This window comes from Marmota flaviventris, chromosome 7, assembly GCF_047511675.1.
Source record: "Marmota flaviventris isolate mMarFla1 chromosome 7, mMarFla1.hap1, whole genome shotgun sequence".
In the NCBI taxonomy this organism is placed as follows: domain Eukaryota; kingdom Metazoa; phylum Chordata; class Mammalia; order Rodentia; family Sciuridae; genus Marmota; species Marmota flaviventris.
In genome coordinates, this window is record NC_092504.1 from 107,342,421 (window position 1) to 107,368,288 (window position 25,868).

General features: G+C 37.4%; 1 protein-coding gene across 7 annotated transcripts in view; it reads right to left on the reverse strand.

Moving 5' to 3' along the window:
* The window catches only part of Herc6 (HECT and RLD domain containing E3 ubiquitin protein ligase family member 6), a 49,315-nt gene that overhangs the window by 1,212 nt on the left and 22,235 nt on the right, over positions 1-25,868 (reverse strand). Inside the window, exons 11-22 of one of the 7 annotated variants that reach the window (XM_027926564.2) lie at positions 24,478-24,571; positions 22,453-22,639; positions 18,223-18,386; positions 16,103-16,231; positions 15,463-15,570; positions 10,992-11,126; positions 8,295-8,438; positions 5,669-5,835; positions 4,528-4,591; positions 3,218-3,288; positions 1,391-1,574; positions 1,200-1,302 (exon numbers count right to left, since the gene is read on the reverse strand). In XM_027926564.2, coding sequence (XP_027782365.2) covers positions 1,200-1,302; positions 1,391-1,574; positions 3,218-3,288; positions 4,528-4,591; positions 5,669-5,835; positions 8,295-8,438; positions 10,992-11,126; positions 15,463-15,570; positions 16,103-16,231; positions 18,223-18,386; positions 22,453-22,639; positions 24,478-24,571 — 1,550 coding nt within the window. Of the gene's footprint in view, positions 1-1,199; positions 1,303-1,390; positions 1,575-2,362; positions 2,526-3,217; positions 3,289-4,527; positions 4,592-5,668; positions 5,836-8,294; positions 8,439-10,991; positions 11,127-15,462; positions 15,571-16,102; positions 16,232-18,222; positions 18,387-22,452; positions 22,640-24,477; positions 24,572-25,868 lie in introns of those variants that run through there. The other 6 variants (XR_011708014.1, XR_011708015.1, XM_027926565.2 and 3 more) reach the window with 6 other exon arrangements.

Sequence of the window (25,868 nt, forward strand, 5' to 3'; positions counted from 1 at the left end):
CTGCAGACATGCCCATCCTTGGAGCTGGCCTTTGAAACACTGTTAACCTTTGTTGACCTTCTGTACAGTGGACCCCTTCCCCCAAACTACCCAGAGACTGAAAATACACCCAATCCCTTTCTTTTAAGATGACTTAACTTGGCCAGCACTAATCATAATTCCTGACTAACAAGGGCCCTAATTCCCAACCCACTTGCAGTTTAAAGCTATAAATACAGCTACCATCTGTAAAACCTTGGAGCACACTTGTTGTTTGAATTTGTGTTCTCCCAAATTTCAATCCTAATTAGCCCCAAATAAAAGTAATTTTCTTTGTTCTTGACTAGGTTGCTTTATTGTAGGCCAATACAATAGGTAGGGGGAAAAGCCAAGGGGGGATGATATAATCGAACTCATTGAAAATACAGACAGTTGAAGCGCTGGGATAAAGCAAGTTTCCCTGTAAGTGAGGATTAAAAAGGTAGTTTGGACTTGTTAGTGAAGAACTCACAATTATTCGCAACAATATATTCAGAGGCAACAAAAATAACAAAGTGTGTATCAAAAATTGAGGTGGGCCTGTTGGCACATACCTATAATCTCAGCAGTTTGGGAGGCTGAAGCAGGAGAATCATAAGTTTAGAGCCAGCCTCAGCAATTTAGCAAGGTCTAAGCAATTTAGTGAGCCTCTATATCAAAACAAAGTAAAAAACAAAACAACAACAAAACCATCTGGAATAAGGAAAGAGGTCACAGTCTAAAAATGGGATTAGTTAGTGTGGAAGACTTTGTAAAATAGCAATATGTCTATTACTCTTATTTATTTATTTTTTTGTACCAGGGATTGAGCCTAGGGGTGCTTAACCACTGAGCCACATCCCCAGTCCTTTTTATATTTTGAGACAGGATCTTGCTAAGTTGCTTAGGTCCTTGCTAAATTGCTGAGGCTGGCTTTGAACTTGCGATCCTCCTGCCTCAGCCTCCCAAGCTGCTGGGATTACAGGCATATGCCATCGTGCCTGGCTTCTTTTATTTTTAAAATGGGAAACAGGATTGTGTAAGGAAAAGAGTGCTGTTCTAGAAGGCAGGGAACCTGGTCCTACTCCTTACTCTGCCATTAACACACATGACCTACCATTAAGAACTTGACTTCATTGCAAACAAGATAATTGTCTTAAAAGATATAAAACTGTAGACCTCTCTGATATTGCAGTACTTACAGAGGAATTTTTTCTTTTCATCCAAAGTTAACTTGTGGAAAGCTTTCCAAAACATCTGTATAGTTGGATGTGATCTGTAGTACCCGTCATAATACTGGGAATTCTTGAGAGAAAGGGAAAAAATGTTTTTTGGGGGAATGGAATATATACAACTTGTTTGGAAAACTGGGTATACTTTAGATATCACCTACCTTTTCAAATTGTTCCCAGTCATAATTAGTATCTCCAATTATCGCTGTCATTAGTTCCTCAGGCTGGAAATGTCTAATTATCTCCCAGTTACAGACTTTGTAAAATCCTCTATGAAATTCCTCATAAACTGCCTTTACAGAGATGTTGAAAATGTAATCAACACACCTAGAAACATAGTCCTGCCTTAAGAGAAGGGGAGAAAAAACAAAAAATGGCCAATGGCCCAATGACTAGGGAAAAAAAAAAAAAAAAAAAAAAAAAAAAAAATATATATATATATATATATATATATATATATACCGTTTCTATTGAGAAAGAACATAAATTCGATCTACACAGTTCTTCATTCAGTCAGGAGAATTCTTTAATAACACAAATCTGAATACAGATGCTCCTTGGCTTGATTTACAATAGGGGGGCATCCCAATAAGCCTATTGTATGTAAATTGAAAACATCATAAATCAAATGCGCATTTAATACCCCCTAGGGTACTGATCATCAGAGCTGAAACACACAGTTCACCATAGAGTACTAGTTGTTTCCCCTCATGACCGTGTAGAGCAGCTAGGATTTGCTGCCTCTGCCCAGCCTCATGAAGGAGTCTTGTACCACTTGTTGCTAGCCCAAGGAAAGATCCAAATTCAAGATTTGAAGTACAGATTCTATAGAATGCATATCGCTTTCAGACCATTGTAAAGTTAAAAAAAAATGAAAGTTGAATCATCTTAAGTCATTCTTCTGCTAAAAATCTTTCAAAGGCTTCACATTTTACTTAGGGATAAACTGCAAACCTCCCTAGCTAAGGTCAAAAACCCCTCTATGACCTGACCCTTGCCTGACTCAGCAGCCTTTTTGCCCTTCTATTTTCATCTCTGGCCATACTGACCTTCAATTGACCTGCTTGGCTGTCTCTCATTAGTAGGTAGCTCTACAATGTAAATTTCCTCTCCAGCACGTCCTGTTTCTTTACCTGATAGCTGCTGTCAATCATCATATTTCAATATGAACGTGATGTTCTCAGGGATGCTTCTTCTGTTTCTCTCCCTCTCTCTTCTTTCCTCTTCCCACACGTGTCCCTTTACAGAATTATTTCTTGCACTGCCAGATGCAATTTCCACTACATGATGAATTTTCTAAAGGTATGTGGTATGGTTTAGATAGGGTCTGAGTGTCCCCCAAAGCTTCATATATTAAAATCTCCATTGTGAGGCATACATGGGGGTGGAAACTTAATCTGACTGCGTTTACACACAGGACCTTTGGGAGACAATCAGGATTACTTCAGGTCATCCCAGTGGAGCCCTAATGACAGAATACTGGTGGCCTCTTTAGAAGAGAAACCAGAAGAAACATGCATGTGCACTCCCCGACTTTTGTCGTGGTATGTCCTGTGCAGCCTCAGAACTCTGTTGTCAAGAAGGCCATCACCAGATACAGGACCCTGAATCTCCAGACTCGTGAACTAATCAACCTATTTTTTTTTTTAAATTTACTTTGTGGTATCGAGGATTGAACCCAGGGCTTTGTGCATGCTAAGCAAGCACTCTACCACTGAGTTATATTGCCAGCCCACTTCTTTTCTTTATAAAGTTATCCAGCTTCAGGTGTTTCATTACAGTAATGGAAAATGGACTAACATAGGAGGGTCACTACAGGAGGCATTTTCACCAGAGACATGATTATCTCCAACCCTTTAAGCAACCTTTGGGAACTAGGATACCTAAATCAACTTCTCTCTTCCCTCCCTGGAACCAGTGGTATGCTGGTAAATGATACAAACATTTTATGAATATTCAAAGTAGAGAGTCTAGGTGGTAAAACTTACTTATTGCTTTGGTCCACAGGTACAGAGATTCCATTTGGAATTAAATCAACATCAGTTTGATCCCAATGTATCTGTAACCACAATGTTTTCCATACTAAACATGACTATAAGTCTGAATAATCAACCACCCCACAATACCACTATTTCCAGACATTTTTCCCTATAAAATTTACATGATTTTGTCATGTAGTTCAGCCTTTTAAATACACATAAACAATTTTTAAAACTTACCCTAATGCATGTTGTATATAGATTTCAAGAGTGAATTATTATTTATCTGTTTTCATTGTTTATATTGAGTAACTGCTGAATTTTTGGTGAACTATATATATAAGGTATCAAACAAGGAGCAAGTGGGCAAAAGCTTTGTAGTACACTAGTGAAATATCTTTCAAAAAGTATGGATCCAGGTTGTGGTTGTGGCTCAGTGGTATAGTGCTTGCCTAGCGTGTGTGAGGCATTGGCTTCAATCCTCTGCACCACAAAAAAATATTAAATAAATAAATAAATAAAATAAAGTTATTATGTCCATCTATAACTTGAAAAAAAAAAAGTATGGATCTGCCAGGCATGGTGGTGCACACCGGTAATCTCAGTGACTTGGGAAGCTGATGGAGGAGAGTCACCAAGTTCAAGACCAGCCTCAGTAATTTAGTGAGGCCCTAGGCAACTTAGTGAGACCCTGTCTCAAAATAAAAAATAAAAAAGGGCTGGGAATGTGGTTCAGTGGTTAAGCACCCTTGAGTTCAATGCTTGGTGTGTATTTAAAAAAAAAAAAAAAAAAAAAAGTAGTTTGGATCTCAAGCCCAGCCCAAGGGTGTGCTCCTATAATGCTGGCAATTCAGGAGGCTGAGGTGAGAGATTCACTTGGGTCCACCTGCTTGGATACTAGACTGGGCAACACAGTAAGACCCCCATCTCAAAAACAAACAAACAAACAAAGGATAATGTATTTAAGACACTATAAAAATTATTTTTAAAAATCACAGATTAGGAGCTAGGATTGTGGCTCAGTGGTAGAGCGCTCACCTAGCACGTGTGCGGCCCTGGGTTCGATCCTCAGCACCACATAAAAATAAATAAAGTACTGTGTCCAACTACAATTAAAAAATGAATATTTAAAAACAATATGTAAAAAAAAATCACAGATTAGGGCTGGTAGTATAACTCAGGGTAGCGAACTTTCTTAGCATGCACAAGGTCCTAGGTTTAATCCCCAGCACCATCATCAAAAAAATGAAATCAAAACAACAACAATAAACCCTAATAGGTTAGAGCTAAACAGTGATCTAGCTATCATTAGTACTCACAGAAAAATATATGAAAAGTTCTTCCATATCAGCAGCTTCAGCATTTAGAAGACATTGCAAATTCCTAGTGAAAAATGCAATTTAAAAAATTATATTTGTTCATTTCATGAAATTTCAAAAGTAATAAATATTTGGTGGGAAAAACTGTGAACAATATAGGATGTACCAAATGCAGTGTAAATTTCTTCTCCTCCACCTTCCCACTCCTCTTTCCAGAGGAACCTCTTTCTATTTGATTTCTGGACCATGGCTATCCTATAGACATTTGCAGTGTATTACGAAAAGTACAAAAAGGAACCCCTTCCTCTAGACCAGTGATTCTCAACCAGGGACGATCTGCCTCTCAGGGGGCATCTGGCAAAGTCTGGAGATATCTTTGGTTGTCTCAATGAATGGGAGGGCTGATGCTGGCAAAGTGGGTAGCAATCCCAGATGCTTCTAAGCATCCCACAGTGCCTAGGACAGCCTCACACAACAAATAATTAAACATCCAGGGGGCCAGTAGTACAGCCCAGTGGTAGACTGCTTCTCTAGCATGCAGGAGGCCCTGCTGTTTAATCTGCAGCACTGAAGAAAAAAAGAAAAAAAATTAAATAGTCCAAAATGTCAATACTGCCAAGGTTGACAAACCTTATTAGCATAAATCTAGCCAAATTATTCTCCCACTAACAGTGCATGAGCTGGGCATGGTGGTGCATGCCTATAATCCCAGCCTGTAACCACTAAGCCACATCCTCAGTCTTTTTTATATTTATTCTTATGTACTTATGTATTTATTTACTCATTGGCATTGATGATTGAACCCAGGAATGCTTAGCCACTGAGCCACATCCCCAGCCCTTTTTATTTTTTATTTTAAGACAGGCTCTCAGTAAGTTGCTTAAGGCCTTCCTAAGTTGCAAAAGCTGACTTTGAATTTGCACTCCTCCTGCCTCTGACTCCCAAGTTGCTGGGATTATAGACGTGTATCACCATGAACAGCTAGGCTTACTCAATTTTAAGTAATGCTAAAATTCAAATTCATCTGAAGGATATACAATATTGAAATGAAAGACCTTGTCTATGTATTTATCTGTATAATATTATTTATGCTTTTAAACCATTGAGACTTACTAGATAAAGTCTTAATATATTTACTTACTTCCCCAAAAGAGGACTGAGTTCTTTTAAATCTTCCAATGATGGTTTTTTGTAGAGAAGTTTCTTATACAGAGCCAGTGGGAAAGAAAGATTGGCAACATTTAAATTGTACAGGGAGAGTCCACATAGCATCCCAAAGAGGAAATATTTGTTCTTCTCAATTGTGGGCTGGAAAAGGAAGTACAATAAACAAACAAAAAACAAAACCCCAGTTATTTTAAATGATCAATTATACAAAGGGATAATGACTTTAGTAAAGAAAATTTCTTAGTTCCCTCTTTCCTATCCCTGTAGAAAAATCGACACTGAGGAAGAAGGATGTACTTCATCTCCATTTCCAGTCAGCATCAGGTTGTCAGATGCACATCCCATGACTGAAGTTCTCTTTGGCACTGCAGCTGAATAACTAAAACCCTTCAATTCAGCAAACTGTAATTTAGAACCAGTTGGTAATATGTGTGGTGTCTGATCACTGCATCGTATATATGTTTCAGGAGCAAAAGGATTCACTTATGTACAATTCTTATGTGGAAACATCAAGAGACATTCAATAAATGCTTGCTGGTAGACTGATAAAAAGTCCAACCATGGCCACACCTTAACTGTTCCTATCTTTTAGAGGTTCATTAATACTCAAAAAAAGTATGAAACCCTTTTCAGTATTTTTTCACATGCCTTCCTCCTTCTCTTCATCTTCCCTGTCCTTTCTTTTTTTTTTTTAAAGTTGTTGATGATTTTGTTTATTTATATTCACTGCTGAGAATCAAACCTAGCATCTCACCCATGCTAGGCAAGTGCTCTACCACTGAGCCACAACCTCAGCCCCTTCCCTAGCCTTTCCTCCATCATGTCATTTGGGGGAACAGTTTGAAAGTATATGAGAAAGGGGACCAATAAATAGAGTCAATATGTGATTAGAACTATTTGGTCTATGTTACTAACAGAGAAATGATTTTTTGTTTGTTTGTGTGGGGTGCTGGGAATTGAACCCAGGGCTTTATACTAGGCAAGCACTCTACCACTGAGCTACATCCTAGCTCAAGACTTTTTTTTATTACTTAAAAAAAATAAAATTTTTATACTTCAAAGATCTTTTAGAACCATTACAGAAATCAATCACTTATAGCCAGGCATGGTACTACACACCTGTAATACCAGCAACTTGGAAGGCTGGGGCATGAGGATTTTTACTTCAAAGCTAGCTTCAGCAATTCATCGAGGCCCTAAGCAACTTAGCAAGCCCCTATCTCAAAATAAAAATGAATGAGGATGTGACTCAGTGGTTAGGTTCAATCCCAAGTTCCAATATATATATATATATATATATATATATATATATATATATATATATATATTTTTTTTTTTTTTTTTTTTTCAGGATTAAGAGTTATTTCTAGGACTCTAACAGCAACTTCTCTCCTAATTTAAAACACTCAAAATTACTACTACTCAAAATTCAGGATATATCCTAAACATCTGTCCATCAGAGACTAGGTATATAGACCATAGTATATCCATATAATGGACTAATACTCTAGAATGAAAAAGAGTGAACAAAGGATGCATGCCAAAACATGGATGAATCTCAACGATAATAATAATGAAGCCAGGTGCAGTGGGACACACCTGTAAGCCCAGAGGCTTGGAAGGCTAAGGCAGGAGGATCGTGAGTTCAGAGCCAGCCTTAGCAATTTAGAGAGGCCCTAAGTAATTTAGCAATACCCTGTCTCAAGATAAAAAGAGCTGGGGATGTGGTTCAGTGGGTAAGTGCCCCTGGGTTCAATCCCCTGTACCAAAAATAATAAATAAATAAATACTAATAATGAAAAAGAGGCAGTAAAGACTACACTATGAACTCATTTATAATTCTAGGAAATTTAACCACTCTGTAGTGACAGAAAGCAGATCAGTGGTTGCCTAGGCACTGGGGGAGAGGAGTAGGAGAGAAGGTGAGACAAGGATAAGAAGAAACTTTGGATTATGGCGAGAATGCCATGGGTATATAAATATGTCAAAGCTTATCAAATTGGACATTTTAAATATGTACAGCTTATTATATCTTAATTATACTTTATTAATGCTGTTTAAATATTTAGCCAGGTGCAGTCATGCATGCCTATAATCCCAGAGGCTTGGGAGGCTGGGGCAGGAGAATCCAAGTTCAAAGCCAGACTCAGCAATTTAATGAGGCCCTAAGCAATTTAGCAAGACCCTGTTTTTTTTTTTTTTAAAAAAAAAAAAAGGCCAGGGATGTGGTTCAGCGGTCAAGTTTACTCCTACTAACTGGGGTTCACTCCCTGAAAACGGCGGGGGGGGGGGGGTGAGCATGTATGCATGTTTGAATCACTGGGGGATCTTAATTAATATATGTCCAATTCTGTAGGTCTGGGGTGAGGCCAGAGATTCTGCTTTTCTTTTCTTTCTTTCTTTTTTTTTTTTTTTTAGATTCTGCTTTTCTACACACTCTCAGGTGAGCTATAGCTGCTGCTCTGTGCACCATGAGTACTACTTAATGCAGGAGTTGCAACTCTTCATGAGCTCATTTTACATTATTTTCTATAGTTTCATATTGCAGTATATGGCATACTTTTTCTGTTCTGAAAACTGTGAGAAAAGAAATCACTTACATTGACAGGAAACCACATGTAGGAATCTTTTTCAGGATACATGAACATGCCATAGTTTGGCTTGGTCATCTCTTCAAACATACAGTGGAAGAACTCTGAACAGACCCCTCCACTCTCAGGACGAATTTCTTTAATAAACTCAACCTAAGGAAAAAGAAGAAATTCCCAGGCGCTGGTTTAAGATACAATGCTTTCACCTTTACGGAAAAGTGTTCAACTGCTGATGACTATTGCTACAGTCACTGGAGTTACCACAGTCACACAGTCCTTACCTCCTTCCTCGCAGTCTAATTTCCCTCAGTTGGCTGCTGAGGGAGGCCACAAGCCATCTATTTCCAGGTGGCTGTAGTGAGTGCATGGATCCTTTAGACTACCACGCGCACCAAGAGAAGGGGACTCCAGCAAGGTGTAATGTTTCCCAATTATTATCTAGTACCTTGAACCAAAATTTTGATTTGCTTCAAACCTCTGGGCCATTAACTTCCCTAATTATTCTTCTTATCTGTCTTCATCTAATCCCTTAGCTTTCACAACCTTGGCTGAGGTTGACAGCTATTCGATTTCTCCTGTATCTTCATCAGAGCTTCCACTAAACAGCCCTTCCAGTCAGTCTGGGCACGAGACCTTTGCAGGGACGGTGAGACCCTGTTGACCACAGAACTTCATTTGAGGAATCAATATTTATAGTCCCCTTTTTAAAAAACTGTCTCTACTTTTGGATTTGGGTTTTGTGGCTGAGTCCTCATGTGGTTTCCCCCCTACCTAACTATTCCTTTTCTACTTCTTTTCTGGCTAATTTCCTTTTCTCTCTCTCTCGTTGTGTGGCTGGGGATTGAATACAGGACTTTATATGCTAGGCAAGCTTTCTACCACTGAGCTAAACCCCCAGCTCAAATATTTTTTTGTTGTTGTTGGTGCATTATAATTATGCATAATACTAGGATTCATTATGCCCTATTCATACATGCACACAATTTGATCATTCCCATTACCTTCCTTGTCCCTCCCGCCCTCGATCTGTTTGTTCTATTCTACCAATCTCCCTTATATTATTATTGTTATTTTAATTAGTGTTATAATTATATCTATCTATCTATCTGGGATTCATTGTGGTATATATGTACATGGACATAGTATAATTTAGTAGTTTTTATTCCCCAATACTTCCTCAAAAGCTTCCCTCTTCCCTCTCTTGATCCCCTTTCTCTACTCTATTGGTCTTCCTTTGTGAGATTTCCCCATTCTTTTATTCCTTTTTTTCCCCCCACATAGGAGAGAAGACATTTGTCCACTAACTTTCCTAGCATGATGTTCTCCAATTCCTTCATTCCATGTACCTCCAAATGACATAACTTCATTCTTCTTTATGGCTGAGTAAAACTTCATTGAGTATGTATACCACATTTTCTTTATCCATTTTTGTGTTGACGGACACCTAGGCTTGTACCTAACTTGGCTATTGTGGATTATGCTACTATAAATATTGGTATGCATGTATCACTATGATATGCTGATTTAAAATTTTTTGAATAAATACCAGAGTGGGACACTTGGGTCATATGGTGATTCCATTCCTAGTCTTTTGAGGAATTTCCATACTGCTTTCCAAAGTACTTACACTAATTTTTAGTCCCACCAACAACGTATTAAGTATACTTTTCTCCTGACATCTTCACCAGCAATTATTGTTAACTAGTTTTCTTTCTTTCTTTCTTTTTTGGTATTGGGGACTGAACCCAGAAGCGCTTTACCACTGAGCCACATCCCAACCCCTTTTATTTTGAGACAGGGTCTTGCTCAGTTGTTTAGGACCTCACTAAATTGCTGAGGCTGGCCTCTAACTTTTGATCCTCCAGTCTCAGTTGTCTGAATCATTGAGATTATAGGTGTGTGCTACAACGCCCAGCCCGTATCTTTTTTTTTTTTTTTTTTTGGTACCAGGAATTGAACTCAGGGGCACTCAACCACTGACTCACATCCCCAGTCCTATTTTGTATTTTATTTAGAAACAGGGAGGGTCTCACTGAGTTGCTTAGCACCTGGCCATTGCTGAAGCTGGCTTTGAACTGGTAATCCTCCTGTCTCAGCCTCCCATGAGGCACCATGCCCGTCCTATATCTTCTTAATGTAAACATCATTAAGCTTCATTCTTTGGATTTTTGTTTGGTTCTTCTCTCTTTGCCTGGGAGCTCTTATGTAAGGAAAGGACATTCTAAGCAGAGCCAAACTGCCACATGCAGGCCTAGCATATAAACAAATAGACAAAATCGGCAGGGCTGTGGATTAGCTCAGCATAGAGCACTTGCCTAGCATACATGAGGCCCTAGGTTCAATCCTTAGCATTATAGAAAACACACACACACAAACAGATAAGCCACTAACAACTAAAATCTGCAAAGCCACCTAGATGAGTTCAGCCTAAATCAGCCATTGGCAGAAATAAATTATTGTTATCTGAAGCCATTAAGCATTGGGATGCACCATTATATAGCCACCTTAGTAACACAAGAGTTAACTCACACCCAGTGTACAATTAAATGTCCCACTGCCATTCTTCAAAGAGTAAGAGAGGAATTCTGAAACCATAATACTGATAACCATAGTTGTCAATGCAGACTTGTAAAAGGGCTCTTGTTACAGCATATGAATGTTCCCTTCCACAGCAGTAAAAACAGTCAATGAGATTTTTTACTATACCACTAATAATTTCCGAAGGTCAGGGACTTCAGCTTGACGTAACTGATGCAGGGCATCTTCAACCAGGTGAGTCCGTCTTACTCTAAGTGTAAACAAGCTATTCTTTCCAGGCAGAATTGTTTGCATCCAATACTCCTAGTGGGGGAAAAACATTTTAGTTGGCTTTTTCTTTTGACCTCCAGGAGTCCCAGGGAGGTCTAATACCTTCTCACAAAACATATTTTTTGCAGCAGGCACTTAGTCTTGCCTGCCATTGCTGTATGAACTCACACAGTAATTACTTAAGGAAAAGGATACTGTATCTACATTATGGAAGATAAAGTGATCATGGGATCAGAAAAAATGATGGCATCTAAGAATCATGTACAAGAAAGTATCCCCACAGATGAATCTCTAAGTAATTAAGAGCATCTCAGATCACTTATTGCAGTAAACAGGACCCTTAAAGGCAATACTGATATTTAACATTCTAAGACATTCATCTGTCATCAGTCTTAAGAAACACAGTGTTAGCACTATAAATCTCAGGAACATAAGGATAATTTAGGAGTTCAGGGATAATGTTAGCTATGGGGAAAAGGATGAGTGGAAAGACTTGCTAAGAGTATATCCACTCTTCTTCAAATAACAGTGATCTATCTGGATGTGGTGGTACATGCTTGTAATCCTAGCAGCTCAGTAGGCTGAGGCAGGAGGATTGCGAGTTCAAAGTCAGCCTCAGCAACTTAGAGAAGCCCTAAGCAACTTAGTGAGGCCCTATCTCAGGATAAAATATGAAACTGGCTGGGGATGAAGCTAAGTGGTTAAGTGCTTCTGGGTTAAATCCCTAATACCACCCTTTTCCCAGCCAAAAAGAAATTTAGTGATGGATTTGTTATCCTTGTTTTGACCTCCAACAACATTCTAGGGCTTGTAAATGTTCTAAAGGAATATTTAGTACTCAAACCAACATGGGGGTACCTGTCCTACAATGATGACAGTAAGTCCACTGGATAATAGCTATCCTACTCCAGGTCTCTAGGAAGCTGTGTTTGCTCACTCAACTCTCTATGAACACCTCAGAGAAGGGTACATGTGGCTCTGGACTTCAGAAAGCCCTGTCCCTGATCTCTGCCACCACTTTAAACTGAGAAATCTATATATGATTCCACTAAGTTCTTCTGTTTTTTTCCTTGAGATGTTTTATGAAAAGAAGCTCCAGGTTTGATGGGAAATAGTCCGAGCTCTGGTCCTTTCTAGTGGTCAGTCACCTCCTATGTCCATGCATCTGCAGCTCTGAGTGCTTCCGCAATACTCAGTGCTGAGCAGCATGTTCTATGGCTCTGAGTGACAGTGGCCAGTGACATCCTCCACTTACTATAGCAGGGACCTGTACCTTCTCTTACCTATTGAAGAGCTAGATTGGAAACTTGCATCTAATTTTCCAGCTTCTCTATTCTGTTCTTTATATATTGATTTTCCCTTTCTATGTTTACATATTTGAATTGGTAATCCAAATTGGAGCTTGTAGGTTGACTCTGTACATTATTTCTTCTTTGGAGAACTGGATTGTGAAGAGTACTTTCCAATTTCACCTATGAGAACTATGACATGCAGTTTTCTTTCCTAATCCTTCATCATATGCAGTGTCCCTTCAACTATTCACTAACAGAGTAGACAAATTAGACAGAGAGGATCACAGCTGTGAGAGAAAATACTACAGATGGAAGGACTTGCACAGAAGTTGGGGTTTGAGAAGGAAAGACCTAATCTTTTCTTTCCCTTTACCATGGATGTTAGGAAAATAAAAACAGGGCTGGAGTTGTGGCTCAGTGGTAGAGTGCTTGCCTAGCACGTATGAGGCACTGGATTCAATCCTCAGCACCACATAAAAATAAAGGGAAAAAAAAAGGGGCTGGGGTTGTTGTGGCTCAGTGGTAGAGCGCATGCCTAGCACGTATGAAGCACAGGGTTTGATTCTCAGCACTGCATATAAATAAATGAATAAAATAAAGGTTCATCAACAAATATATATATATATATATATATATATATATATATATATATATATATATATGTATGTATTGTGTCCATCTACAACTAAAAAAATATTAAAAAAAATAAAACCAGAAATGATGTAGTCAAACTTACATATAAAAATGATGATGACAGATACTAATAACAGTAACTAGAGAGAGTGTCCTTATTTACAGAAAGATATTAGCAGGATTTATCTGTCTAGGTTGCTTACTGTAAATAGATCTGGAATTTAGCAACTAATGGGGCATGCCATGGCATATTGGAAAGTCATGTAAGCTAGTGTGTAATTGATATATTATAAAAAGGAAATGCTTTATAACTAAAATGACTCCTTTTGTGATATGGTATCCCACATTTCTCTGTTTCACCCAGATGGTTCATATCCTTTCAATTGTTATTATTATTTGGTCCTAGGCGTTGAACCCAGAGGTGCTTAACTGCTGAGTACATCCCCAACCCTTTGTATATTTTATTTTGAGTTAGGGTCTCCCTAAGTTGCTTAGGGCCTTGCTAAGTTGCTGACACTGGCTTTGATCTTGTGATTCTCCTGCCTTAGCTTCCCAAGGCATTGGGATTATAGACGTGCAATTGCACCCAGCTCCTTTGAATTATTTTTTTTTAATATTTTTTAGTTGCCAATGAATTTTTAACTTTATTTGTTTATTCATATGTGGTGCTGAGGATCAAACCCAGGGCCTCACATATACTAGGTAAGTACTCTACCACTGAGCCACAACTCCAGTCCCTCCTTTGAATTATTAATAGAAGTCAGTAATAGGCAGGGCTTTGGATTCCTGTGAGTCTTTAAAAGTTTAAACATCATAGATAAATGGATATGAACCTCTCCTAAGGGATGACTTAGAAAATGAACTTCAGCTATCAAAAAATGTTAGGATAATCTTTAGCATAATGTCTGGGGGTGAGTGTTACGTATTCGTAACAGAGCTAAGCCTAGTGGCCATAAAGAAACAAAATACTAGGTAAATGTTACACAGAAATGATTCAACTACAAGAAAGGAGCAGAGGGCGAGAGTGAGGGGAAAACAGAATATGAGATGGGGCTTATAAATCCAGCTCCAAGAAGCTAAAAGGGTATAACTATTCAAAAACTGACACTAAGAACACATAGTAACTAAACTGGACAAAGGAAGAGAGATCCTGGAGAGGAAAAGAAGAGCTTACTAGACAGTTTCAGTATTTCTCACAATAGAAAAACAACAGATCTTATCTAAAAAAGTGAGGACTAGGGAATTAAATAATGAGAAATGCACACTAAAATTAAACTGAAATGTGATTTAACTCATCAAACTGAGAAAGATCTCAAAGCACTGATGGCAACACACGAAAGTGGCATTTCATATGCTGCTGCAGGAACATCAGTTGGTATAACTACAGAATCTGACAACACTTAACAGTTAAAAGAAAAGGACTAAACAGCACCTTACCTGGTGAATTTTTTTTTTTTTAACAATTTAAGGGTAACCAAATAGCCCTTTTTGATGAGGAAAAATTCCTTATAGAATTCCAGTTAATAACTTTGGTAGAATTAATAAGATTAGAAATATGCCGTATTAAAAAATAATGGATGAAATTGTTAAATAAAATAATTTCCTATCTGTATAAAAGTTCAAAAGAGTGATGGGGAACATTAAAATGAAAGAATCATGTGGTAACCAAGTGACCCACTGATGAACCTCAGTATAAACGAGAGAGTCAACCAGAAATAGTGGAGCAAAGAATGGTAAGGTGAGAAGAAATTGGAATTTGCTTCAAAATATTTCATCAAAAAACCAAAAAAAAAAACAACAAAAAATAGTAACAAATACAAAAACAACAAAAGTGACTGAAAGAAGAAAAATTGGCAAAATGTAGATAATTGCTGCATCTTGGTGATGGGGTTCCTTACGTCATTATCTCTATTTAATGTGTGTGAAATTTTACAAAACAAAAAAGTAGGCCATATGCTATGCTTTGGATGTGATTTGTTTGTGCCCGAAAGATTCACATGGTCTTCAAGTGTGTTGATTTGGGGGATTGGTAGAATCTTTAACGAGAGCGGCCCTAGTAGAAGATAATTTTTGTCACAGGGGCAACCCCTTCAGAAGGAATTAATGCTGGTCTCACAGAAGGAGTTAGTTCTTATAAGAGCAGATTGTTATAAAGATAGGCCACCGGACATAACTGGCTTTTTCAGTACATGGCCAGTTTCTTTTCTGCTGCTTTATCATGTTGTAATGCAGCAGGTATGTGTGTGTGAGTGTGTCTGTGTGTCTGTGTGCGCGCACCCAGAGAGAGGCTCAACCTTACCAGGAAGCCAGTTTTATGCTCTTAGATCTTCAGAACTATGAGTAAATAAGCTTATTTTCTTTATAAAATAGACTCTGGTATTTTGTTAGAGCAACAACAACAACAACAACGACAAAAAAAACCCAGCCTAATATAACATACATACCATCCTTTTAATTTCTGAATCAGCTTTCAATAATTTAATTTTGCATGGCAAATTAAAGATAAATGGAAAATCACTGAAAGGAATAGGACTGGGGGTGTCTGCAGGATCCTAAAAACAAAGGCATAAGAGTTTTAATAATTAAAAGAAAACAATCCATTGTTTCACTTTATTACCTTATTTCCCACTATGCTTTTAGAATCTGTTCTTAAGAACCCAAATTACCCCAAAACACTTTTTTTTTTTTTTTTAGTACCAGGGATTGAACTCAGGGGCACTCAACCACTGAGCCATTTCCCCAGACCTATTTTATTTTTTATTTAGAGACAGGGTCTCACTGAGTTGCCTAGTGCCTCGCCATTGCTGAGACTGGCTTTGAACTAGTGATCCTTCTGACTCAGCTTCCCAAGCCACTGGGATTACAGGCATGCACCACCATACTCAGCTCCAAAAAACACTTCTAAGAAATTACATTTGTGAGTGAAAGATGTGTAAGTTTTTTAATGATTATCTAATTTAGTAAATTCAGCCTTGTATTGAGGAAATTTTAAAAGCTTGACTCATCAAAACAATATTACATAGCTTACTAAGATGTCCTCCTTTAAAGTATGAACATATTCATAAATGAACATGTTATGCTTACCAGGCTATTATATTGAGCAAACATTTTTCGTCTCTCTTCGCGAAAGTCCAACAGATCAGAGAGCTCGTTTATGTGGAAAGTATCTTCTGGTAGTTGACTGTTAGATTTGTTTTTCTCACTGCATGTGACCTGCAATTTCGTTTTCTATTAATAAATTACTTACTCTATGATATACAGATATGTATGTATACTGAATACATTTGTAAACAATGAAGTAAAGTTCTTTAAAATTCCATTTTCTGACCTATAAGTTCTCCAATTTTCATGAAGAAGTATTGTCAAAAATATAACACATTGTATTAGTAATTAGGGAAACAAAAGTCAAAGCTACACTGAGATTTCATCTCACTCCAGTCAGAATGGCAGCCATCAAGAATACAACAATAATAAATGCTGGAGGAGACATGAAGCAAAAGGAACACTTCTACACTATTGATGGGATTGTAAATTAGTACAACCGCTAAGGAAATCAATATGGAAGTTCCTCAAAAGACTAGGAGTGTAACCACCATATGACCCAGCTGTATGTCTCCTCACTATTTACCCTTTATGGAGAATTAAAGTCATCTTACTACAGTAAAACATGCATACCACGTTGATAGCAACACAATTCACAATAGCCAAACTATGGAACCAGCCTAGGTGCCTGTCAATGGATGAGTGGACAAAGAAAATATGGTGTATGTACACAATTGAGTTGTATTCAGCTACAAAGAAGAATGAAATTATGTCATTTGCAGGAAAATGGATGGAACTTGAGAGCATTATATTAAGCAAAATAAGCCAAACTTGGAAAGCCAAGAGTTGTATGTTTTTTCTCATATGTAGAAGCTAGAGAGGAAAAAGGAAAAGAAAGGTGAGGGGGGATCTTATGAAAATTGAGGGTAACCCAGCAGAAAGGGTCTGGGGCCAGAGGTGGGGAAAGAGAGAGAAAAAGGGGAAATACTGGGGAACGATATTGGTTAAATTATATTGTCATATTGTGTACATGTACAAATATGTAACAATGAACCCCATCATTATGTAAGTGTAAAATGCACCAATAAAAAATAGAAAGTATATATAAATAAAAAATGAGAAAGTATACATAACATGTTGTTAGTGGGATTGCTAAAACTAATTTAGATTTAATTTAGGTTTTGGGTTTAGGTTTACTAGAAGTTGTTTTTAGAACAAAAGTACCATGAATTTGGCAAATTTAGCATTTTCTTGACTAAGTAATGAATATTAATTTGGTACACCATTATAGTTTTGATATGAAATGTCCCTGAAAGACTCATGTGTTGAAGGCTTGGTTCCCAATGCAGCAATGTCTAGAGGTGAGGCTTTTGGGAAGTGATTAGGTCATAAGGACTTTGATCTCATCAATGGATTAGTCCTACCAATAGATTCATGATTGAATAGAATATTGGGAGGTGGTGGAAACTGTAGGACGTGGGGTCTAGTTGGAGGAAGTAGGTCATTGTAGGCATGCCATGGAAGGGTATATCTTGTCCCTGGCCCTTTCTTCCCCAACCTTTCTACTTTCTGGCAGCCATGAGGTGAGCAGTTTTGTTCTACTCTTCCATCATGATGTTCCACCTCGCCCCAGGCCCAGAGCCCTGGAGCCAGCCAATCATGTCTTGAATCCTCTGAAACTGTGAGCCAAAATAAATCTTTCCTCCTTTATGTTTTTTCACCCCTCAGGTATTTTTGTCACAGTTACCAAAAGCTATCTAACATAGGAAATAAGTACCAATAGAGAATGACACAGATTATGTAACTTGTTTTTTCATTTTTGCAAGATTTCAGAGCTAAGAATTTGCCTTGAGTCTCAGAAGAATCTTTTGGATTTAGACTTTTGAGCAATACTGGAACTGTTAAAGACTATGGAGACTCTTAGAAATAGACTATATTATGAGATTCATGAGCACAGTCTTTAATATCTACATTCCTATCAGTGTTCTGGTCTTTTTGGCTAACAGCAGAATTGTCTGTTAAGTTCCATTTACAACATTCTAGGGCTCTGCTAGTCTACATCTCCAAACTTTCCCTCACTCTTCTGGCAAACCAGTTCCAAAAGCTTCTTATATACCCAAGGGGTTGTTATTAGTATATACATTCCTTTAGATGACCCTTACCTTATGTACTTCTTTCATAGTTCCTAGAAGAGCTTTAAAATTTAAATGACTCTGCTCCACTATCATCAACATCATGGGAAAACGCAGTTGAGAGGCAATAGGTGTTTTAAGCATCTGGACCAGTGTGTTCAGAGAAGATGCTTCTGACAATGCCCAACACTTTCCTGAGGGGTGTAAAAATCAACCATGATAAATATGGTCTTCCTCTCAATTCCCAAATCCCTCAGTTTCTACTAGGGTTCTTTAATAGATAATATTTTCTATTACCAAGGGCATAACCCATAAAATATCTTTTCTAAGGATATCTACAAATGTGAGGGAAAAAGATCTTCTGATTAAGTATCATTAGAATTAGAAATTCAAACTCAGGATTTGAAGAAATTTGTTGGTGGTTCATATTTACATTGACTACATGATTTTCAAAGTGTCATTCTTGAAATCTAAAAAAGTACATAAGTGAATAAACACAAGTGTTTATCAAAGGTCATTTTTATATCAATTTTTTGTGGGGTGGTGCTGGGGATTGAACCCAGGACCTTGCATATATTAAGCACACACTCTACCACTGAGCCATATCCCCAGCCCTCAAGGTCATTTTTAATCTATAAAAAAATCAAATAGTATTATCTATGTTTTTAGATTTTATGAACCACATATGGAGATTTTTAAGATAGCCAATAACTATGTCTTAATATTACTGAGAGTGAAACCTGGATTTTGGTACCTTTCAAGGACAATTCTCAGAAAATTCTCAAATAGTAAAATAAATTACCAAGCTTATGTAATTAAAACAGTATTACACAGATGCATGTATAGCAGATCAATACATCAGAGTAGAAATTCCAAAAAAGGACTCAAATACATAGAAGATTTTAGTTTATGATAAAAGTGGCACTGCATATTAGTGAGAATGAAACAGATCATTTAATAAATGCATAGGGACAATTGAAAACTGATCTAGGAAAAAGAATGAACCAAGACAAACTCCATAACAATCAAAAATTTAAACATTAAAAATTAATTAAACATTAAAAATTAAATAATAAAAATTATAGTTAGGAAAGAATGAAATTCTGACATTTGCAGCAACATGGATAGAGCTGGAGGACATTAAGCAATAAATCAGGCACAGAAAGACAAACACACCATTGCCACTTACATGTGGAAACTAAAAAGATGATCTCATAGAAATAATGAATAGAACAGTGGTTACCAGAGCCCAGGAGGTGTGTGGGGGGAGGGGTGATGGAGAAAGGATGGTTAACTGGTACAGAGGTACAGCTGGATAGGAGGAATAACTTCTAATGTTGTAAAGCACAAGAGGATAACTACAGTTGACAAAGATTAATTTAAAATGTTTCAAAATAGCTAGTAGAGAGAAACGGAATGATCCTAACACAAAGAAGGGATAACTGTCTGGGGTGATCAGTTACTCTGATCTGATCATTTATTACACATTGTTTAACTACACTGATATGGCAACTGTGTTGGGCGCAGATGCACAGGCCTACAATCTGAGAAGCTCAGGAGTCTGAGGCAGGAACATCACAAGTTTGAGGACAGCCTCAGCAACTTAGTGAGACCCTGCCTCAAAATGAAAAAATAAAAAGGACTGTGGATGTAGCTCAGTGGTAAAGTACCCCTAGGTTCAATCCCCACTACCAGAAATAAAAATAAAAAAAGAAATATCATACTGTATCCTATAAATTTGTACAATTATTTTGTGATACTTAAGATAAAAATATATTTAAAGAAATAAGCCAGGCATGGTAGTGATGCCTGTAATCCTAGCAGCTCAGGAGGCTGAGGCAGGAGGATCACAAATTCAAATTCAGCCTTAGCAAATGAATGAGGCCCTCAGTTAAGGAAGGTGACCCTGTCTCAAAACAAAAAATTTTAAAAAGGTACAGGGATGGGGCTGGGGATGTGGCTCAAGCGGTAGCGCGCTCGCCTGCATGCGTGCGGCCCGGGTTCGATCCTCAGCACCACATACAAACAAAAATGTTGTGTCCGCCGAAAACTAAAAAATAAATATTAAAAAAAATTCTCTCTCTCTCTCTCTCTTAAAAAAAATTAAAAAAAAAAAAGGGTACAGGGAGGTGGGTCAGTGGTTAAGTGCCCCTGGGTTCAATCTCTACTACCAAAAAAATAAAAATTATAGTAGGAGCATAAAAATTTTTAAAAATTTCAGACTGAGGTAGGATTTTTGCAAAGCTAGAAAATCCTCAAGCCCAGAAATTATAAAAAGAAACTGTTACTATAGCAGGCTACATGAAAATTAAAAAATAATTTACATAGCAAAAATACCACAAAGTAAAAGAAAAAAAATACCTTAAGGGGAAAAAATACTTTCAATTAATTTTGTTAATAAAGAATTAATTGTCCTTAATACCTGAAAGGCTTCTATTGTAAAAGAAAAATATTAATAAGCAATTAAGAAAAAAGGGGCTAAGAGGGAATAACCATTAGTTCACAGTATATGACACACAAATGGATCTGAGCTATAAGAAAACCAGCATAGTCTCATTCTTAATTAAAAATCCAGATTTAAATTAAAAGATTTTTCTTTCAGAATGGCAAAGATCAAGTTTGATGACCCCTCTGAAAAATATGTGGTTGTTATTTGTTGATGAAGTTTGCATTGGTACATCATCTTGTCAAGCCTGCCTTGTTAACCAATCCCAAGGCTGCAATTTACGTAAACAACAGTGAAAACAGTGGCCACTGAAAGGTGAGTGACATCATGGCCCTGACCTCTTCATGATGGATCTGAAAAATTTGAAAAATTTCTCAAAATAAACATGTATATACAATTTAATCCTGTATTTAACTTCCATAAAATTTTGCTGAATGTGTAAGTTTACATATTTAAAAAGAAATGCATGTTAGCACTGTTATAATTGCAAAAGAGTAGAAAAAACCATACATAATACATCTGCCAGAAGAACACTCTTCAGTCAGTCTTACTGTTTGGATGTGATTTGTCCCTCAGTGGTCCATGTGATGGAAGCTTGGGTTCCATTGTGGCAATGTTGAGGTGGTTGGATTTTTTAAAGATAGGGCCTAGTGAGAGGTCAGGGGGTGGGAGGGTTACCTTTGGAAGGTGTTAAGGTAGTTCTCATGTAACCCCAGGTAATTCTTGCAAGAGGGTTGGTATGAAAGCCTAGGCATGGTCCCTTCCAAACTTTGTGTATCAAGATGTGATCATTTGCTCTAATATGTGCTCCTGAAATTGCCGTCTGCCATAATGTGAACAGCCAAGAGTGTTCTCATTAGAGCTCAGCTGATACCAGGATCCCATTCTTGAACCTTCAAAAGTATAATATAAATACACCTCTTTTCTTCATAAGTAGCCTGCCTCAGGTATTGTGTTATGATGAAAAGTTGACTAATACAGCCAGCCAATAGAATGAAGCAATTCTATAGGCCCCATAATGGAATAATCTCTATGATGTACTGATAAGTAGGAAAAAGTAAGTTGCCAAAGAAGAATAGTTTCCTTCTCTTAAAAGAAGAGAGCAGGGTGTAGAGGCACATGCCTGTAATTTTGGTAATTCAGAAGGCTGAGGCAGAGTACTTCAAGTTGGAGACCAGCCTGAGCAGTTTAGCGAGACCCTGTCTCAAAACAAGAAGTAAAAGTTCTGGGGAGATAGTACAGCGATAACTAAAGTATAATGGGGGCTAAGTCCTTATTTAAAAAATAGTAACAATAAAGAATTTTTTGTATGTTTATATGCATAGAATATCTTTTGAAGTGTACATAAGAAACTAATCACCTTCTAGGAGGGGAACTAGGTGGCTTATATTTCAGTGTACACAACCTTTGTACATTTTATGCTTGAGGCCTTCAACATCAGCTTAAAATTGTAAAAATACATTCCATGATATTGAATAACATAAACAATAATATCAAAGCTTTTAATCACCTCTGGTCAAAATATCTAATGTTTCAAAACAATATGAATGAAAAGTTTTAATGCATGGATTTATCTTGATTAGACACTATAGATATCAAATTCTGATGTCAAAGCCATGTCCAAGTCTAAGGACTACATTTGCTTTTAATGATAAGAGTAATGGTTATAATAGCTTTAGGTTAATCTTTGCAATAATTCACATACCATATACTCAAATATGTGTATATTTTGAAATCTTCTATCCAAAATTTGTTACAACTTTTCAGACAGTGACTCTCCATTGAGTGTATACAAAAAGTGACATAAAACTTACTCAGGACTTGTAAAGACTGGTTACTCATTTTACAAACAGCCTCTGCAAATGAAACCACCAGGCTCTGATTCTGAGAATCTTGCATCACAGGGCATTCTGGAAGCAGGAGAAAAACTGATAAAGCTTCCTGGTGTGGAGAATGGCATGGGAGAGCTCGTAGTAGATTATCCCGGAGACTTGTAGTCATCTATGGTTGAAATAGGATCAGAGAAAAGGCCCTGGTATTAGATACAGTGTTGTGACAATAAGCTCTGGGACCAGGGGTTTCATTCTACCAAGTTCCACTGGAACAACCATTTACTCTTTCTGAAATCTACTGATGAAACTCCATTATTCCTTACATTTCAAATGCCCCTGAGGCAGTACTTGTGAGAGTCATCTTCCCATTTTATATCAGGGAACATGAAGGAAATAACGTGAAACTACCTATGCATGGTCATACTGAGTGAATTGGGACTTCAAAACTAATACAGAGCCCTCCAAAAGCAATATTATAAGCTGGATATAGAGGCGTGCCAGTAGTTGCAGCTACTGGGAGGCTGATTTGGGAGGATCACTTGAGCCCACCATTTCAAGACCAACCTAGGTACATAGTGAGACCCTGTCTTAAAAAAAAGCAATATTGTATATATAGATCACACTGATATGGAATGTGAAGCTGTTACACAACATATGCACACACACTCAAAATCCATTTCTTCCTTCCTTTACCCCCTTCATATATCAGTATAAAATTTTCATAGCAAAAATAGCTTTGATTTTTTATATTATGTATTGTACCCAGAGGTTAGCTTTTAAGGTAGATAGCCAGATGTGGTGGCCCATGCATCTAATCCTAGTTACTCAGGAGGCTGAGGCAGAAGGATCCCAAGTTTGAGGCCCACAGGGGCAACTAAGTGAAACCTTGTCTCAACAAATAGAAAAGGCAGAGAATGTAGCTTAATGGTGGAACACCCATGGGATCCATTCCCAGTACCAACAACAGTAAAGATAGAACATACATAATAACGTATATTAGTGGGAATAAATTGTATTTGTGTGTGTGTGTGTGTGTGTGGTGCTGGAGATCAAATTCAGGGCCTCATGCATGCAGGCAAGCAAGCACTCTACAACTGAGCCACATCCCCAGTCCATGTATGATTTTTATATTTGTTAAACATTAATTAAGTTCTCACTATGTGTCAGGTGATCTCACGTAAATCTTATTAGACTGTGTAGGGTAGCTTTCTCTTTTTTTTTTTTTTTTAACCTTATTTTTACAGATGGGGGAGAGACTCAGTTAATTAAAAGTAGAGGAAGAAAATCATTCAATTAGTAACAAATCAAGGTTCCATACCCAGATCTGTATGACCTAAAATCTACCATTGTCAGGAAAATTCTATATATTCACCTCCCTCATCATGCTAGGGAAGCACTCTACACCGAGCTACACACCCCCAGCCCCAGACTATGGTACTATGGTATTCTCTCGCAGTTGTCCCAAAGTACTAAGACATCCTGATTATCTGCCTATTGATAATTTGCAGCCCCTTGTCCCACACACACCAGAATCCAAATTGACAGAGGAAAAGTTGTCTCCCTATTCAACCTAGAATCATAAAGTAGTTTACCTTAAAGATGAAATGAATTTATAGGTAAAGAAAATGTGAGTAAAAGAGAAGCAGGGATGAATCAGTAGCATAGATTCATGTCAAATATATTTAAGGTTCATCTCAAAGTAGAGAACGCGCCAGTCCAGGACAAGGTTACCCTGCTTCCCAAACCAATGCTCTTCTCATGCATCATGTTGGAGACTCTCAAACATTTGCTTTTCTCATACACACCAAAATAGAAATACTGTGTTCACTGTATATTTTATGATTGAATAAGAAAATAAATGGTAGCACCTTATGCAGTGTCTAGAAATAGTAACATCATAATGAAAACAAGTCTCTGACTTAGCTCCCCACAAAACTAAACTGCAATCACATTTATTCCTGTAAAGAAATCCTATTTTCTATTTCTTAAATAAGTATTGGTTATTACCATGGAAGAAATCCATTCCTTTTTTGTTATCTTCTTGAAGATATCTCTTGCCATTTGTAAGTCCACATCAATGGTAATCCTTTCTTCAGTTCCTCTTTAAATAGAATGTTAAAATAAAAAGATGGAAAAGGATATTTCTAAACTTCATATGTTATTATTTGTTGTATTGACAAGAAATATATCTATGACAAACCTATGACATATAAAATATAAACTTTTATCTTGCCTCCTTTCAAAATAATCAACTTACTTGACACAATTAATTTTACAAACTTTATATTTTTCTGTTAAAAAACAGTAACACATTACTACCTCTTTATTAGTCACATCATCAAGTTTGAGCTACACTATTAGTAAGATGTTCCCCCCCACCCCCAGTGCTGGGGATTGAACACAGGGACTTAAGTGACGCAAGCACTCAACCACTAAACTGCATCTCCAACTCTAGCAAGGTTTTATGTTGAGTGTGAGATCTGAAACTGGCTATCCCCCACACTTAGTTTGCATACTGAAAACTAGAACTACCCACTATCCCGCATTATTTCCATTTCTATTTACACAACTTTGCAATTCCACTGTTTTCCTTAGCAGTGCACTGATGAAGTAATAGTGACTTTACAGGGAAATGGCTTGATTGTTTATCGCAGAAAACTTCCTGGAAGATTCATTAACAATTCATAGAAAAATCTGGAAAGACCATTAATGATTCAAAGGAAAGCATCAACAAATAGTGTGGCTGTAGGATTCTTTGACTCCTTTATCTCAAAATCCTTGCCTTGCTATTTCAAATCTATCCAGGATCTTTGTATATTTTCCCAATTCTCATCAAGCCCACAGTCCTCTGCTCCCACACGAAAGACTGTCCAGGTGTGGTGTCTTATCAACAGGTTGTTTTGGTGATGTTTGAAGAGCCAAAATTCAAAAAGTCTAATATTATTTTTAAAATGATGCATCATCAAGAAACATGCTTTCTAGATTAACAGATCAACAGTAATATTAGGAGTTAGGCATGGTAGCAAATGCCTATACCCCAGCTACTTGGGAAGCTGAAGTAGGATCACAAGTTTGAGGACTGCCTGGGTAACTTAGTGAGATCCTGTCTCAAAATAAATATAAAAAAGGGCTGGGGTTATAGCTCAGTAGTACAGCAACTCTGGGTTCAACCTCTAGTTGTTGTGGTGAGGGAGGGGGCGGAATATATATATTTAATACACACATGGGCTAGAATATACATGCAAGTTCTAATTGTAAATTTTTCCTGCTTAAAAATACTTTCTTCTTTGCAGCCTTTGGCATTTTAAAAGTATGTCACTTATGTCACTCTCTGTGTGGGCTCAGATATTTTTCTGCTTTAGAAAGATAATACAGGGGAGGAAAAGAGCCCATCTATC